Raw genomic sequence first — 18,852 nt, 5'->3', positions numbered from 1 at the left:
TGTAATATATTCTGTTTCCCTGTATATGCTCCCTGTGATATAAGCCTTTGTCTTGTCTTGTCTTGTTTTTCACAGACAAGGCTTAAGCCTAGACCCAGACTAAAATGCATGTTTGAGCTGTTTTAACTGAAAACAACTTGCACTGTCACTGTATATTACAATATGCAAGTGCCATTGTTTTGTCTCAGGATGCATACTAGTAATGTTTTTTTTTTTCTAAGGCACATTTATAAAAGTTACTTAAAGGAATAGTTCTCTTAAAAATGAAAATTCTGTTATCATGTGCTCACCCTCAAGTTGTTTCAAACTTGTATGAATTTGATTCTTCTGCTGAAAACAAAGTATGATATTTTGAAGAGTGTCGGTGACCAAACAGTTGGACCCCATTGACTTCCATAGTATTTTTTTCTATTAGTATTTTTTTCCTACTATGGATCTCAATGGGGTCCATCAACTGTCTGGTTACCGACATTCTTCAAAATATCTTCCTTTGTGTTCAGTAGAAGAAAGAAATTCATACAAGTTTGAAACAACTTGATGGTGAGCACATGATAACAGAATTTTCATTTTTAAGTGAACTATTCCTTCAAATGCCTTATTTGAACTAAGGCATAATTCTGGCTTAATCTAAGCTCTATGTGTGAAACCGGGCCTATATTTGAAAATTTCACACCATGCATTGGCTTAAAATAAGATATCTTATTCGGAAATAAGATTCTGTCCTGGCACTTGTCATTTCTTTTTTATCTTTATGTTAATTTTTAATCTTGTAAGCTTATAAGTTATAAGACTCATTAATACTGTTCATAAAAAAATTCATCACTGAAATGAATTGGTTTCCATCTTTATTTTATTCTGAGGGAGGCGGATATGAACTGAACTTTAATCTTACATGTCTTTTGAGAAGTATGAAAAGAAATGGTGAGGTAAAACTTGCTCTTATGCAGAATTCATCCCCACACAATTTTCTTTATAAAACAGATTCTTCATAAGTTGCGTCTGGAGTTTGTTTTTGTGTGAGTAACCTTGTATCAATAGTGGCAGTGTGCTGATTCTGGATCAGTGTCGAATGTTCTTTGTGAGTAAGGATTGTTGAGGTAGGATGAAATTTGAAACAATGTAATACACGGCGTACAGTGGCCTAGGATGCTGGGGGTGTAGCCCACATGGGAATGACGGGAGAGGAGAAGGAATGCTGAACTGGTAGAGTTGGTGGTGGGACAAACTGAATCACTTTGTATGAGGAACACAGGAGGGCAGTCTTTAGACACTAATAGCAGTCCCAAATGAGGAACTACACAGTAAAGCACCTATTTCATTTTAAACACTTAAAAGTCACAATTAAAAATGCATAAATGCCACTGCATTAAATAAAATCTCACACAAATGCCTCTAGCTTTTCTGAGCCATTTTTGCAATGGCTTTTAATCAATTGTTGTGTCAGTGACTTTCAGTGTCCTAGGCGGGTAACCACAAGTGTAGTTCATCACATGAACCATGATCATGTTTGACAAACAGAAAGAGTCCAAATACTTTTTGTCTTCTTTTTGATCAGTGTATCTATTGCTTTATCAATTTGAAACCAAACAGCTGTCTTTTTGTGATGCTTTGTTTGCTTTCACTAAAATAAATATGACTTGGTTTGATATTTTGTTATCTAATGCAGTGATATTCAGACATGTTTACAGTATGTATGGTGCACAGTGTCCAAACACAACTTCAAAGAATTGCTTTAGATCGTAGCAAATCAAAGCAATACAATACAAAAGCTGATATAAGGCAAAAATGTCGAATGTTCCTGGAAACGGACTATGTTAATGTCTGTGATCTTTGCTGTTGCATTCTGAAGATGAATTTGTAATTTGAGATATTCAAGCTTCATCACACAGATTGGAATCAAAACTCCCACTCAGTATCCCAGTTCATTATGTATTGGGAAATGAATTATGATTGCTGAACTCTTTAGTGCATTTCATTTCTTTACAGTTATAGCAGGGACACTTTTCACATCATTGCTTTCAAAGAATATTCCGAAGACTGAAATTGTGCATTACAAATTTATTTTCTAATGTTCTTAAAGGGATAGTTCACCCAAAAAATGTAAATTCTGTCATCAATTACTCACACTCATGTTGTTCCAAACCCGTAAGACTTTCGTTCATCTTCGGAACACAAATGAAGATATTTTTAATGAAATCTGAGAGATTTCTGTCTTTCCATTGACATATAAGCAACTACCACTTTGACGCTTCAATAAGTTCATAAAGAGATTGCAAAACTAAACCATATGAGTTGAGCCAAATTTTCTGAAGAGACATGATCACTTTAAATGATGAACAGATTTAATTTATGCTTCTTTATTCAGATATAAACATTGATCAGCAAACATAAAGAGAAGCTCATCCCGAACCTGCCTGACGCGTGAGAACAAGCAGTGTGTGAGTTGATGAATGTTTATGTGTGAATAAAAGCCTAAATTCAGTCTGTTCATCATATAAAGCGATCGAATCTCTTCAGAAAATGTGGACTAAACTGCTCAATTCATATGGATTAATTTTACGATCTCTTTGTCATTTTTGAAGCGTCAAATCATGCATAGCTGTCAATGGAGGGACAGAAGTTAGATTTGGAACAACATGAGGGCGAGCAATTAATGATATACTTTTTCTATTTTTTCCCTTTAATAGGTGCATACATTTGAATGCATCATAGGGCGTTTTAACTGGATAAGGACATTTTATCCATTTACATTCTTGGTATGATCTTAAACTAAAACAAGAGTGGTCGTTTTGAGTTTTTCTTCAGGAAGAGGTTGCATTCTCCTCAAAGCAGTAGAAATCTATCTATTTCTGCTCTTTAGAGGAAATGAGCGCCAGAGAGTGAGGTGTTTGCATGTGTGTAGTTTGGCCGGAGCAGCAGCTGATTAATCTTGCTGTCACACGCACACTGCCTCAGATCGACTGCCTAATAAAACTCATAAACAGGTAAATAAGCAGCCCAGCTCAAGTCTTAATCCCAGCTGCGCAAAAGCAACGAGAGGCAGTCTTCAGCTTAAACGAGGGACAATAAGAGTGATTTACCACTGCGAGAGTGTGCGTTTGAGTCTGTGTGTGTTGGTGTCTTTGTGTGAGTGTGTTTGAGGGCATGTCTCACTGGTATTTGCATTGGTTTGGTATTCTTTGTGTTCGTTACATATTTGTCAACTGTCATGACGTTCCCTCACAAGCTCACGTGCATGGGTTTCTCTGTTGTGAAAGCTCTTTAACGACTGCAAACTGCTTTTTTTTTCTTTTATTCCCCAAACAAAATATGAGAAATGGAGAAAATGTGAGTTCTGCATACCTAAATAACCACAAGGCCTTCTTCAACAGTACACAATTTCACAATTTGTTTTACTTATACTACACCTTCACATGCTTGACCTAATAATGTTTTAGCTCCTGTCATGACTCTGGGGCCTCCATGTATGCAAAAGCATAAATGTGTTGATTTTTCTGGGACGTCTGGTGAGGAGATGGTCCTAATCAAAAGGAAACTATGCACAGTCACTCCAGGAAGGGCTGATGAGAAAGAGGAGGGGAACACTGAGAGGTCTTTCACTGAAACCTGCTCTCTTCCATTTATGAGCCACTCAGGCAGTCCCATCTGCAAGTCAAAGTCAACACTCAGCCTGAGCAATGAATTCATTAGGGGGACTTTGATTTTTGGTTAGTGTTTAAATTAATTAATGTTGCCATTCATACGTCAGACATTTAACCAACCCCCTCTGCCAAGCCTTGTTATGTTATAGATAGCCTATAATAAGTGTAGGCTATACATGTGTGTAGTTAAGTGTGTATCTATAAATAAAAATTAACAGGTTTGGAATGGTTTCAAGAACATTAATTACTGAGTTGTTTAATTAAATCCGCTGTGCACAAGAAGGCAGTAATTTTACCTCATGAAAAGTAAACTTGGTAACGCTTTATTTTACAGTGTCCTTGTTACATGTGTTACATGTACTTACCAGTAAATGATGCATACTTGCATGCAACCAACACTCAACCAAACCCTAATCCTACACTAACACTATAGTAAGTACGTTGTTAATTAATATTACTGAGTAGGCCTACCTGAATATATAATTACGCTGTAACAATGACACCTTAAAATGAAGGGTTACACTTTATTTTAAGGTGTCATTGTTACAGTGTAATTATAGATTTAAGCACTGAGTAATATTAAGCAACTACATTACTATAGGGTTAGGGTAGGATTAGGATTCGGTTGAGGGTTAGTTGCATGTAATTATGCATAATTTAGGCTACTGTTATTATGTACATATACCATGTAACAAGGACACTGTAAAAAATAAACTGTTACCCTTTATTCATTAATGCTCAAATTGTGTAGATTTGTCTCTTATCTTCTGCTAGAGTGGCACATCTGAGTTGATATCGCCGATTCATGGCAAAATGTGTTTAATCGATCAAGCTTTGCGAGTTGTGTGAGTGCGCTTAGATTTTCAAACATCATGTGTCCCGTCACGCACCATTGACAGACGCAGTTTATTCCCGAGACTTCTGCTGATGCCCTTCAGCCATTTACCCCGTGTGTACTATTGAGCAAAAACAGAATGTTATTGAACACACAGCTCTTAAATGTAATAAATGATTAATTAACCTTTTCATTTAGCCCTGGTCATCAGAATACCACAGTAAAGGCCCTGGGGGAATATTGAAAATTGTCACATGACACATTCGCGGTGGCTATCGAGATAGATTGCATGCAACAATATTTTAAGTGTGTCTTTAATTGATTTATGTTGATATAATGATTAAAAAAAATAAGGTAACACTTTATTTTAAGGTAACGTAGTTACACGTTACTGCATGTAATTATTATAGTAATAACAGTAAACGATCCATTATTACAAGTAACTGACCCTAAAACAAAACCCAACCCCAACCGTAACTCTCTAGTATGTAGTTAATTAATATTAGGCTACTCCGTTCTTATTTTACGTCACCTTAAAATAAAGTGTAACCAAAAATGATGATGCCTAAACAAAGACCCTAATATTATAAGAATAGCATAGCCACTAATTTAAAGAGTTTGTTTGGGATTCGCATCGATCTAATTTTACTGACATGTAAGAACTGCATGTGTTTTCATCTTAAACATGTTGAATTCGATTGTAACATCATAAAAAAAAAAATTGTAGCAGAATTATTAGAAAGTACAACGAATTCATAATTCGAAAAGGCTATGTTGAATACAGGCTGAAGAAAAACATTAAGTTAAAGTAGATTAACATTAATAAAGAAAAATAAGAATGAACAGATAGGATAGGTAGCCTATATTATTATTGATAGGTGTATTGTTATTAAATTAATGTATTAGTATTCAAACATTTATATTAATTTAAATGTATTTAATAATAATAATAATAAAAATATTTTTTATAAATATGTTTATTTGTTTATTATTGTTGTTGTAAAAATCACATATAAATGCAATTTGTGTCAGTACAATGTCTGCACACCTGCACTGACCCAAGCGTATCAAGAGACCAGAAATCAGATCATTTGATCATCTTGCTGTTTGCCGATATATGAGCACATATTTGGGATGTAAAGAGACTGTGGTGTTCCCGCAGACAGAGTGATTGATCACATCATATTAGGGGTCGTTTCTGCACGGGGTAATTTTCTTTTGCTTGCCTCGGGCGATCCTCACATGTGCGTTTCCATGAAGTCTCCAGACTCCGTCTCTTTTCATCTGCAGGGATGACAACAATAACAACGACAACATCGAAATTTACCTTTCCGAGACGGGATTTTGACAGGAAAAGCACTTAACGCAATTTCCTCCAGCGCAATTAATCACAAGCGGTTATGAAGATGCGTGATGAAAGCGGGCGAATCATTGCAGCATAATTAATGTAACATGCCATATGCCGCTTATTCAAGACTTGTGGTTATATGTATCATATGCATGGGGCTGTGCTCTATTTTACAGATGTTACACTGTTGTTGAATTAAAGCACTGTTATTATGCAAACAAAATCATTGTAGCCTATTATTTAATTTGACTCTATAAAACACCTCTGCAGTGACAGACTACAGGCATGAAAATGCTTATTCTGACATTTCTATAAGCGCTTATCAATTTTACAAACATTTCAGTTTTGAAAACATGGCTAAAAATCTTTTTTAACTCTCAATAAATTATTGCATTAGTTTATGTATTTGTATGAGATGTGTTGCCTACATTATTGTATGTGCAGAAAATGTGTTTGTAGGTCATATGTGGATTATTTTGTGATATATGTTGTGTTTGACGATGTTTGTGTAGGTTAAATCAAATGTCTTTGGTAATGCTGTACTGTAATGTGTTTGTAGGTTATGTTGTATTTGTTGGGATATTGAGATGATCTATTTGAAGGTTATGTATGGATCAGGTTATATTGCATGTTTAGATCCTGTTTGTAGGTTGTGTGTGCATTAACCGTGGCGCCCGTATAGTCCTTCGCTTTGAACGAGGACGGACAACGGAGGAAAAAAGTCTGTCTAGGATTAGTGGTCAGATTTCCTATTTCCCATACACTCCCAAGGTCTTGAACCCAATTAATGGCTAATAATTACCCAGGGAACTTAACTGTAGGTAGTTGCTCTCGCGGTTTCATTAGCTGTGAAGCGCCTTACGTTATAAGGGCACAGGCGTGTCACCAATCCAAATGCGCGCGATGGAATATATATATATATATATATATATATATATATATATATATATATATATATATATATATATATATATATATATATATATATATGAATATATGAATATATATATATGTATATGAATATATATATATATTATAGCCTATATATTTAAATCACTTGCAATCTGTAAAACAGCTTTTGTAAGTGTTCGACATGCGCATGCTTGTTTTCACTGTTTACGCTGCCTCACCTCTCCATTCTCAAAGTGTTTACGGCAACCACCACTATTGCCTTCTTTGATCATGTTTTGTTACTACAGCCATTGAGTACCTTTGCCAATTTTCTGATTTCCCTCTTTCCCACACACACACACACACACACACACACACACACACACACACACACACACACACACACACACACACACACACACACACACACACACACACACACACACACACACACACACACACACACACACACACACACACACACACACACACACACACACACACACACACACACACACACACACACACGTACAATGGAGAGAGTGAGGGAACTTGCCTGAAGCCCCGTCATCATGAAGTTGTGTTTACTTTGCCATTACATCCACTGTATTAGCATGTAAAGATCAGAGCGCAGGCGTAGTTGTCGCAACAAGTGGGTTTTTCCCCCCGTGTGTTCCGACTGTGGCCACTGCTGGCTGGATATCATTTCACATATTGAGTGTGGTGAGATCCTATCAGTGCGTAACACATAAGCCGAGCCCTTTCCTACCATGAATAAAGATTTGGTTTCATTTGCTTTCGACGAACGTATAGCAATAACAACAGAGACTTATCTCATCCATCTAATTCTAATCAGTTTTATTTAAAACGGTTAAACATTATTTATTATTATTATTTGTATTAGTCTAATAGTATTGATTTTTTTAATCTGTTTTTACTTGTTATTTCCACTATTGTTTTTTTGTATCATTAGCTGGCTATTAATAGTAGTTATAATTTTTGTTCAAATAAATGTATGGTAAAATTAAACGATGTGTGCCGATTAATGACGGTATAAATTGTTGCAGTCTGTTGTACCCAAAAGTATATAGCCTACACTTTTTTTTTTTTTTTTTTTTTTTTGCTGACTTAATTTTTTTTTTTAAAGTACAATTAACTTGGATCGAAGTCATTTCACCTTAAATTAAATTAAGCTGACTTAAAAAATGAGTTGCATTTTTTTTTCTTTTTGATGAGTTAAAGCTATGTAGAAACATATGTTGTCATAACTTATTGATCATATTTTTTTTACAGTGTCACCTCATAAATAAAATGAACAATAAAAATAAATAAAAATATCTTCCTAATTTGTTAAAATGCCTTTTTGTAAGTTTAACCCAAAATATTGTATTAAAACACTTTACATTTTGAAGTCTTATTAGAATTAATTAGACTGAACACAATGACAGCGAGACAATGGTGCCTGTATACATTTTATTTGACTTAGTGAAGTTAATAAAAATACACGTACAACTATATATATATATATATATATATATATATATATATATATATATATATATATATATATATATATATATATATAGTTGACAAACCTCTTGAATGCTGTCCTTAACTAATTAAGATGACACAAACTCTGTGACTGGCATCAGTTCTCAGTGTGGATGTTCCTGAGGCCTGGTTTGCAGAACACCTCTCTTCCGGGGTCTGGGCCAGCATCCCTCCCTTCCTGTGCTAAACCACAGGAAAATGGCAACAATCTGGAAAGAAAATAGTCCAAATGCGTGGTTACAGCCATCACGTTTCCAGGAGCTTGTAAAAAGGCAGACGTTTAAATGACGCAGAAAACTATTCCCCAATGAGCTAGTGATGAGGAGCAACACTTTTCTTTACAAGTGTAATTATAGTTAAATGCCTTTACAAAGGTGTTGCTCCGTATATGAAAAAAGGTCCAGCCCAATGTGTGAGAGAGATTTTCATTTGAATTATTGTGTAAGGAATGGACAAACAGCAAGCTTTTACCAAAGAAAAAAGAGCACAATTTTTATATATAGATCTGTGTATCAATTCATCTTTGTTCGCTCTAAAATCAAACAACAGTTACATTTTATGAGCTAAATTATATAAAGATTAATAATTCATCTTTATATCATAATTCATAATTCAACACAATAATGTCGCTTTTTTAATAGCCAGCACCTGTACATCTCGTGATCAAATATAATTGATGTGTAATTAAGAAAAAAAAAAAGCTTTGTTTAAAGAAATAAACTCCGAATTTTTGTATCTCACATATCCAGTTGAATGGCAATACATGTTTCGTATCGTATCACATGTCTTGACAAGAGAAGGTTTTACCGATAAAACATTTAATATGGAGTCAATCAATAAACCAATAAATGTCATTCGTCAGTGGGGGCTTAGTAACAAGATCTCTTCTTCCTTCAGAACAGGTAACGGCAGGTTTAATATATGTAAAAGTGTTTAAAGCATTTTGCCTTGTTAGTCCATCTAAACCTCTTCAACACGCCAAAAGCAGATGAGCCAAATAAGGTGCACAATTATTATTTCATTAATGAATGAAATAGGCTCTGGAGTTTGTTTGCACAAAATCAAAAGCCAATCCACCGATAATTACGCATACATAAACGTTACGCGCCTCATTCGGCCTAAAACATTTATTTGAGAAAAAGCATTGTTTTAGACATGTTTCACAATATGCTTATTGTGAACAATCATATTTATTGGTTTTAATACGGAAGCAGCTCGGACCTCTATATCCTCTTTATCCAATATCTTCATAAAAGCATAAAAGAGTAACCTATATAAAGCATGTAGTTTGGGAATGACATCAACGGAAAAAGACTGACAGCGACTCTCAAAGTTAGTGGACATGCATGACTGTTAATGGCTGCTTTAAATGTCTTTAAGACACCTGCGCGAGCTCTCAGCTCCCACGGGATCTCGTGACAAAACGACACCCGTTTTACTGCAGAATGCTCTTCTAACTACAAAGAGAATTAATAAATAAAAGCTGTCAGGTTACTATCCTTCATCTTAAGATTGTACTATGATTTCCAAAACAATTGAGAAATAATAATAATAATAATAATAATAATATAGAATTACATTAGACTGTGGCAAAAACCGGCAGCCTGGATTATATAATTTTTTATAATGCAAAACGCACAATAATGCAAATATTTAGGCTATTGAGTTTTCAATCCGGATCATTTCCGACACTACCTTTCCGCATCATACTGACTCCTATCCTTTGATGTGTCTATAGCAGGATCTATATTAAGTGCATATTGCAGGAAATGTTGAGCCTGCTATGAGGCTTGATTCTGACAGCACGCCTGTCTTACAATGATCATTAAAATGCAATGATTGTGCACATGCAGTTTAGATGTATGTCTATACGTAAAACAAATAATTCAACAGAATCATACTTACATGAGTGAATCGGTTGCCTTGTCGTTCCCCGCTTGCTTTTTACCTGCACATAAACTGCCACGAATTTGTACATACCAAATATTGATGTACAAAACCTAATCGAGACCTAAAACCCAAACAAGACCCAGAATGCATTGTTTCAAGAGAGAGTTTATATGAATATACCATCTCAGTGCGGATCCCACGCATGCACTCATACATACAGTATTTCTACTCTTTTAACATTACACACATACACACACACACACACACACACACACTCTCTCTCTCTCGCTCTCTCTCTCTCTCTCTCACACACACACACACACACACACACATGCACGCACGCACGCACGCGGGAGCTTCTGGCCGTCTGGAGTCTAGCGCGCGGAGACTCGGGTGGCTCTCAATAGCAACATTGAAACTGAACACACCTTTTACCTATTTATAGAACGCACCTAAATTAATAATGTTAATAGTTTTTTTATTTATTTAAATATGAGGCACTCACCAATGTTCTTACATCCACATCAGGTACAGACACTTTCACAATAAATTACTATTACAAAATGAGTAATATGCCCAGAGAACGTCCATATAATTTAATTTTCTGAACAACATGAATACTACTACTATACATAAATAATTTTTTTTATGAAGGAATATGCTTCATATAATTACACATTTTGCAACAATATTTCCATGCTTTAAAATCGTCGGGTGCATGAAATGTTCGTGATCACCTTGCGTATGAGGGCTGCGACCTTGACCCCATCCAGGATTCAATGTCCAGTGTCGTACCGAATTCCGCAGGTCCCTGAAAAATAGCACTTATTCCTCCTCAGGAGCTCAAGAAGGGGAGGTGGGGGGCGATCCGAGATGTTGCGGAGCGAGTGGAGGAGGAGGGAAAGAGATAAGTGATCTAAAGGAGACACGATAGGACAAAAAGTGATGATGATGAATACATTGGAAAGTTTTTGGCCCTGACGAGGGTGTCAGATTGAATGGCCTGTGCGCATGTGCGAAGGTGTCCAAACTGACAATGCTCGTGAGATGAAGATAGCGCTGCTGCTGCTTCTGAGCTCAAGGAGGACGCGAGGAATCTACAAGCCGACAAGATGAGATCCAAGGCGAGGGCGAGAAAACTGGCCAAAAGTAGGTCCTTCTTGCGCTTCTTTCGCTCCTGAGCGGCCGCGCGGTACTTTGAACCCTTGCGCACATCACCAAAGTGTCATTTTCATTGATCAGTTCCTGCTGAGAGCGTGTCTTTGTCCGGTGCGTTTGTTTTTCAGCTCTCAATTGCATTGAAATCGCTCAAACTCTCCGTGATCCGCGCGTAACCAGATGCTGCCGTAGCGTGCTTGTTCAGAAGTTTCGTTTGTGATGGTGCTTTGGCTGAAATGGTCAGGAGAGCGTTTCCATGCCGTGCTGTTTCCCTCTCGTGTTTTAGCGAAGTCGAGAAACCGTAGAGAATTGTTACACGAAAGTTAGCGGAGAGTTGTCGAAAGGGATAGTAACTTTTTTTTATTGAGTGGTTCCAGGTCTTGTGAAATCATATTCCTGCTTGTTGAAATAGTGGGCGCTGTAGCACTGCTCATGGACCCCAGGACGCACAGACTGAGTGTGGAGATCTCCAGGGTTTTTCTGCCTGCACGCTGGATGCCATGGAAGAAGGAATATGAAACAAAAACGGACGATTCTTCCGATAATCTAAAATTAGGAGGTTGCTTTAGGAATCCTTGTCCTCTGGGGTCTGTTGCGGCTCGGCAATGGCAAATCAATAATGCATATAGGCTATGGCGTATTGAAGAAAATAGAGTCGGCTCTTTTCTGGACTCGGGGAAAAGTGTGTAAATCTCCTCTGGACTCGGCACGATGTCTTTGCTTATTGTTTGTTTGGCTTTCTTTTGTATTCCGACTTGTTTGTAATAGGTAGGATTTTACAGTCAAACTGTGTTCTTACATTGAGTGCCCGTAAAACTTTTGCATGCGACTATAGCATTCAGTGCACAGTTTATTAGAAAAAGGCTTCATTACAACATTAAATGGCAACAGGATTTAAGGATTTAAAAAGTTTATTAATGAAGTATAATGTTACGAAGTTATGTTTTTAATATGTTTCCAGAGGAAAATGATAAATAAAAACCAATTTATTTTTAACTGAAGATAGCCTGAACTATAGTCGTATGAAACATATGCAACATTGAGCAGTTTTGTAAAACTCACCTTAAATGTTTCAACGACGTTTATGAAAATATGAAGACATTTTAGTATCTAAACATGTGTAGTAAAGCCCGCGTGGGCCTGATGACCTGTTGATTCATAATGCCGGGAGAACAGCTTACTACTCAGTTTGTTTTGGGACAGAAATGTGGGCCTCGGTATTTTCTCATGCACACTTCCAGACTTCTGTAGCGCACGAGACTTGTTTTGCGATGACTCACGAGAATCGCTATTAACGTGCTATCGTGTTTTGTTGTTGGCCATTCAAAATTAATTGGGTTTTGTGTTTGGAGGTCAGTATAGTGACACGACAACTCTCCTGAGTGTTCAATATAGCCTATCAGACCTTCTTTTATTTACATTTCAAGGTATTTATCGTGCATTTCTCTGAGATATTATAGTTTCGTTTTTGTGATTGAGGGCCTGATCTCAATTTCTAAAGCAAGCGCTTATTAAAGATTACTGATATGGCGTAGGCTATTCTGTGCTTTCCTTATTTCATTTCGTTTCTTTGAATATCTCATCAGTGTTCTGCTCTTCCAGATTTATATTCGACAGATTTACTTTATGACTGCATTCAATCTGTGTGCGATATCACTGAGTTATGATGTTTATTAGAGTCTACGGGCTCCCGCGTTCACATTAAGCTCAGTTGCTCACGAATGCATAAAGATATAATAGGCCTACATTTTCAAATTTATCTGCATTCATTTAAATTGAAATGACAAAGAGACAGAGGATAAAACAATGTGTATTATTATTATTATAGCATAATGCATTATTCTTTAAATGTAGCCTACATTGTTTTTCCCCATATATTCTTTTTTAAACATATGTCCAAAATATTTTTAAAACACAAATAATGTAATATTAATACATTGCAAAATTATTATTATTATTGTAGGCCTAACTCAAGAGTTTGCCGTCTCGTCAGTATCAAAAGAAATAGCAGGTATTGCCGAGAAGCTTCTTAAAGACTATACGTTTTTAAAAGACACCGACGGTCATTGCTTTTAATTATTTCTCATACCTCAGTACAATCAAATGTCATAGCCATAATTATGTTTAATTAAACGATATTATAACAGGTTAACGTGTGATCCGAGTAAGGCACAACCCCCCATCTGGCGACTGGATCATCTGCTATTAGTGAACGAATCAAGTGGCCATAAACGCAGGTATTACAAGAGCTTGATTCATAATATTAGGCCATTCATTCATTTTCGACGAGCGTTTAATGCTTTATAATTTAACATTAATAATCTGTGGTTTTATTTACAACCACTTAGTACAAGCTCTGCCTTTGCTATATTATTGTACGATATTTAAGTTAAGTTTCACAGAGAAATTAGTTTGTTCTGGCGCCCAGGCATATTCGCCCGATACAGTCTCTCTCTCTCTCTCTCTCTCTCTCTCTCTCTCTCTCTCTCTCTCTCTCTCTGTAATTTATTTGAACCATTAGTAACCGTTTTGCAATGGTAAAATCAAATTTAAATTTAAATTGAATTGTAATGTTAGGGGGAAAAATATTGTGTAATATATTTATAATAATATTGGAAACAAATATGAATTATTTTTAAACCATCTACAGTTGGAGTTATATGTCTAATCAATAATGAACTCAAGCGAGGCCTTGCTCTGTCACGAAAAACAATGTTGAAAGTGTAGTTTTCTGGGTTCGAGCGACATATGCATTCATTCATTCATTCATTCATTAATAATTTCAGTCGGATCCGACTCTTGGTGATTCTATAGGCCATCTCCCGCCATGCACGAGACGAGACTGTCCATGAATTTTACTGTCGTTGATTTTTCCGGGGCCATGTATATTTATAGGCTATGCATACAGGCTAGTTGACGTCACTGAAGAAAAAAAAGGTCGGAACACTCATAATTGGTAATTAAAATATGCCACACAGAGATATTGTAAAAATATGCATATTTTTTTACGATACAATATTTATTTATTTATTTAGCACATTGCAAACATATTTAATTTTGTAATATATTTGTAATATTATTTATTATTTATACTTTGTTTTAATATTATAACATAGCAGAGGGCAACATTTTGTCAAACTTTTTTTTTTCTCTCTTTAACTGAAATGTGGGCTTTTTTTGTTGCTGTTTACATTATGATGTTGTCCTTGAAGAGAAAATGTTGCACATAGAAATAAAATAGCAATGGATAACAAATCAAAAAGTTCTTGTGCAGCATATGTTGTTTTGACAAGACATAATAAAATCAAGCCATAACACTGTAAAGCAACAATAGAAGCTGTGTGTGATGTCTTGCTAGAAGACACAGCCTGTCAGCACTCAAAACTGGGCTTTTACTGGCAAAATGGCTGGCATTTCGCTTCAAGCTAGTTTGACTGTGTATATGTGCACAATACGCTTTCACACATGAGAGCTGGAGTACAGATTAATGGTGCATGAGCCATTAGAGATGTATTACTCCTCGCGTGCAAGTGTGTGTTTGATAAGAAGCTCTTGTTAAAAGCCATATGAAAGTGCCAGTTAGACTGGAAGAATTGTGAGAAAAATCATTAAATGTGTGCGTGTACAATGCATAAGTGTGTGAGTTCATAAAACACACACACACACACACACACACACACACACACACACACACACACACACACACACACACACACACACACACACACACACACACACACACACACACACACACACAGGTGAGTAACCGTAATGAAACCAGTTTGTTTTGTATTTGATAATGTTACAATCATCTTGCGCATAGAATACATGCATACACATATCTGTCCTCAATGGGAGCCTGTAGGGCAGCTTTTGACCAGACGGCCTGCTTAGTTAACCCCAATCTTGAGTGAGAGGAAAGGTTGATGGGTGGCTTATGGAACACAGGCAGAGCTGGCCCTGTTTCCCGTCGAGAGCGCATGCCCACCTGAGCTCAGCTCACCGCTTGAATCGCCCTGTGCTTCCCAAAGGTGAGGCAGCTCCATCTCAACCTTGCTCACATTTGTCACACGTCATTCATTCTACTTCGTTTTTTTCTTTTTACTGTACTGCGCTGTTATTGTTCGCTTGTGGCACCTCTTTATGACATCACAGTGACACGCTGGTGGGAGGGCCTTTCACGCGTGTGTCTAAACACTGTTTCAGCTGTCCTCTGCCGCACTGGAACCGCACACCCTTTTTTTTTCTTTTTCCTTTTTCGTTCACCCAATTGTAGGAAAAGTCTAAGCCTATCACTTGACTGTGTTTTGGCAGTCATGCGCATACCTTAAGGATGACTTTAGTGTCTTGCTGTGTTTCCTCCCAGCATAACGCATTTTATTTTGTTTCTCAAGCCTTGTTTTTTAAGAAAAAAAATAGGATTTTTAAGAACAGGCCCTCATGCTGTGGAGCAGAGAAGGGTGCAGCGGGCAGAAGGGGAAAGACAGCCATTACAGAACTGTTAAAGCCATGTCTGGGAGAGAGACGTGCTTATCATGTTACAGCCCAGGCTGTCTGCAACTCCTTGGCCGTAGAAGTGTGTTTTTTTAAGGTGTTTGGGTGAATTGTAGCTCATTATTCTTTCTTGCTATGCATGTTGTCTTGTATTTGCCATTGAACTCTAAAATAATCATTTATTTTGGATAATTAAATTGCTGAATTTTTTCATAGATTTTTTTGTAATCATATCTTTTAGTCTGTTTGGAATTATTCAATATTTTTATTAGGGGTGTAACAATATATCGTGTCACAATAAATCGCAATACAAAAATGCAACAATATGTATCGTGGATAGTTCACCCAAAATAAAAATTACTGTGTGAGAAAAAGTGTTTTAGTGTCAGTGCTACATTAAACTACTATATATGTTAAATATAATGTTAACTAATACTTACATACAATGGGGGAATATTTGTGGGTCCTGATAATGCCAAATGTCTGATGTTACCAGTAAAAAGTGGCCAACATTATTTTAAATATATCTAGTCAGTGAAAGAGTGCAAGCATATTAGTCTAAAATAATTCTGTATTTTCAGCTTCAGAATCATGCATATTTTTATTCTGGTGTGACTACTGTCCTGTGCATTGGGATATCAGCAATCAAATTTAGCATTTTAATCAGTGGTACATATTTTGTTAACCTTTTATCATATGGGAGTTGCAATAATATCGTATCGTGAGTTCAGTATTGTGATATGTATCGAATCGTGACATGAGGGTATCTTTACATCCCTCATTTTTATTAGATAATTATTATATTTATTTTAGTTTAGCAATGTTTGCTTGAATTTAATACAGTAAATATACACTAAAAATGCTGGGTTACTTGGCAACCCATTGCTTTGTTTTTTGACAGTGCTGGTCAAACAACCTCATATTAAAGGTTATTCATTTTAATGCAATCTGTTATATATATATTTATGACAGGGACAGTTTATATGTAATATATTTTTTTTTTCAATGGCAAGCCAGTCTTTGACCATCACAATGTACTCAATTTGTTTTAAAGGTTTTAGGAAATGCAAGAGCAGCCTCAGGGAACTGGCATCTGTGGGAAGAAAACAGTTTTTGAATATGCAATAAATATACATAATAATGAAGGCGTTTTCAGAATATCTCTTTCTGAAGTAAGCGTTAAGTAAACGCTGATCTGGGATCAGCAACCACTGCACTTGTATAATGCAAACAAACACTGGTCTCAGCTCTACAGCAGGAAGGCACTTAAGGCACCCTAGTACACAATTAAGCGTCTTCTACTACATCGTGCAACCTCCGAACGCTCCGTGGCTGGAGTTGGTCGATACTGTACAAGCTTTGTACGCCCACCGGGAAGGACTGTGAGAAATAATTAACCCTGCATCATGTGTTCAGGGTTGCTAATTTTAGGCCGTAAAACGTCTTGGTGTCGTAACTCCTGCCCAGAAAGTGCCAGGAAAGTTTCCATCCAACATTGAGGCACACAGTTGTGCTGCATTTTAATGGGGAGCCAAATTAATATTGTTGCGGATGTCAACACTCCACAAGCTGCACAAAAGCTGGGCTCGAAGTCGAAGAATTTCTCACAACTATGTTTTTTATGTGAAAACAACAAGAGGTTATAATATTTTAGGAGTCCATTTACATGTACTGAAATGAAACATACTCAGGAAACATAACAGGAACAGGAACAGGAAAATTATGCATTTCGTCTGTTGTTCAGCTGAAGTCATTTCAATGTTGATTCAGTTCCGTTGCAAAGATCATCAATTATTCAATTAGTTCATTTCATCTATAAAGCAGTTCTTCAAAAAAAATGGTGTCATCATCCAGCTCTGGGGTGTGTTTCCCGTACAATGACATAACCCGCTGCTTCACTACCATTGTACGATGCATCGTAAAGAAATCAACTAGCTAGTCACGACTGTTTCCCCAAACCGTATTGTCGCAAATTGGTCGTTCAGCCACGTTGGTTAATGATGTCACGCACGTCGTGGAGTAATAACTACTTTTGATAAATCTGTTTGAGATCGAATTAATGCTAGATGTTTTGCCATAAATTACAGACATGTCGAGAATTCAAATTTTTCTTAGTTATTTTGCTTTATTTCCAGATTCAATCATAGGCTCGCACATGCGCACTCTTCAAAAACAATGCTTTAAATCTCTTGACAAACTAAAAGACGTAAATGACATTTGTATGTATTATAAATAAAAGATATAGATTGTACTGAATGTTAGCTTGCCTATTTTGCTCAAAATAAGGATTTATTGAGTCCACATGTCATGCAAACAAGAAACTCTGCTTCTAACCACAGGTCGAGAGCTGTCGTTCCAACCACTCAACTTTGCGATGCTGTTTGCGAATGTTTGTTAGAACGATGGTTTCGGGAAACACCAACTTATAACTGATAACGACGGAACTTGCGACCATAGCTTTTGGGAAGCACACCCCAGTTCAGTTCTCATACAACAGCGTCAGTACAGATTGATAATATTGTTGAATTTTAAGTGTTCCCAACAACAGTGGCAAAGTGAACACATTTCCTATTGGAAGCAGGCTAGGCTGGTGGTTTTGGCAACTTTCAGGATGTTTAGAGCGGCAGTTCCCCCCTGCGGTGCGTACACATGCACACACACGTATTCCGTAATTCCCCGCTGAAGTTCCCATGCGCCCGCACAGCTACCGTGGGCTGTTTGTCCAGACCTTGATGTTGCATCCTTTGGCGATAAGAGAGTGGATGTCATTCCCCAGTGGACCACTCGAGCTGAGCATTACCGCTCGCCGCTCACTTTCAACTTTACTAGAGAGCACATTTTCAAAGGGCCCGGCCTCCACATTTATCTTTTGAACTCATCTTCTGTCCTCCATCTTTTGTCATTACGGGGGAAGATGGGCAACTCTGTCTCATCAAGATGGTATGATGTGCCGTAATGGCGGTGGTAGAGTCGTTTTGTACTTTAGAGATAGAGTGCTTAGATTTGCTTTGATAAAGATATCTTTCATGTTCCCAAAGACCTCT

The 18,852-nt window shown here is 36.9% G+C and overlaps 1 protein-coding gene across 11 annotated transcripts in view; it reads left to right on the top strand.

The window, feature by feature from the left end:
• The first annotated feature begins 10,520 nt into the window (after positions 1-10,520).
• The window catches only part of prdm16 (PR domain containing 16), a 230,210-nt gene continuing 221,878 nt past the window's right edge, over positions 10,521-18,852 (top strand). For all 11 annotated transcript variants that reach the window (XM_082189438.1, XM_082189437.1, XM_082189449.1 and 8 more), the window contains exon 1: positions 10,521-11,305. In XM_082189438.1, the coding sequence (XP_082045564.1) occupies positions 11,269-11,305 (37 nt within the window). In that variant the 5' untranslated portion in view covers positions 10,521-11,268. The remainder of the gene's footprint in view (positions 11,306-18,852) is intronic.

This window comes from Leuciscus leuciscus, assembly GCF_965113295.1.
Source record: "Leuciscus leuciscus genome assembly, chromosome: 13".
NCBI lineage: Eukaryota > Metazoa > Chordata > Actinopteri > Cypriniformes > Leuciscidae > Leuciscus > Leuciscus leuciscus.
The sequence above is the reverse complement of the archived record's forward strand: the minus strand, read 5'-3'. Positions and strand labels throughout refer to the sequence as shown.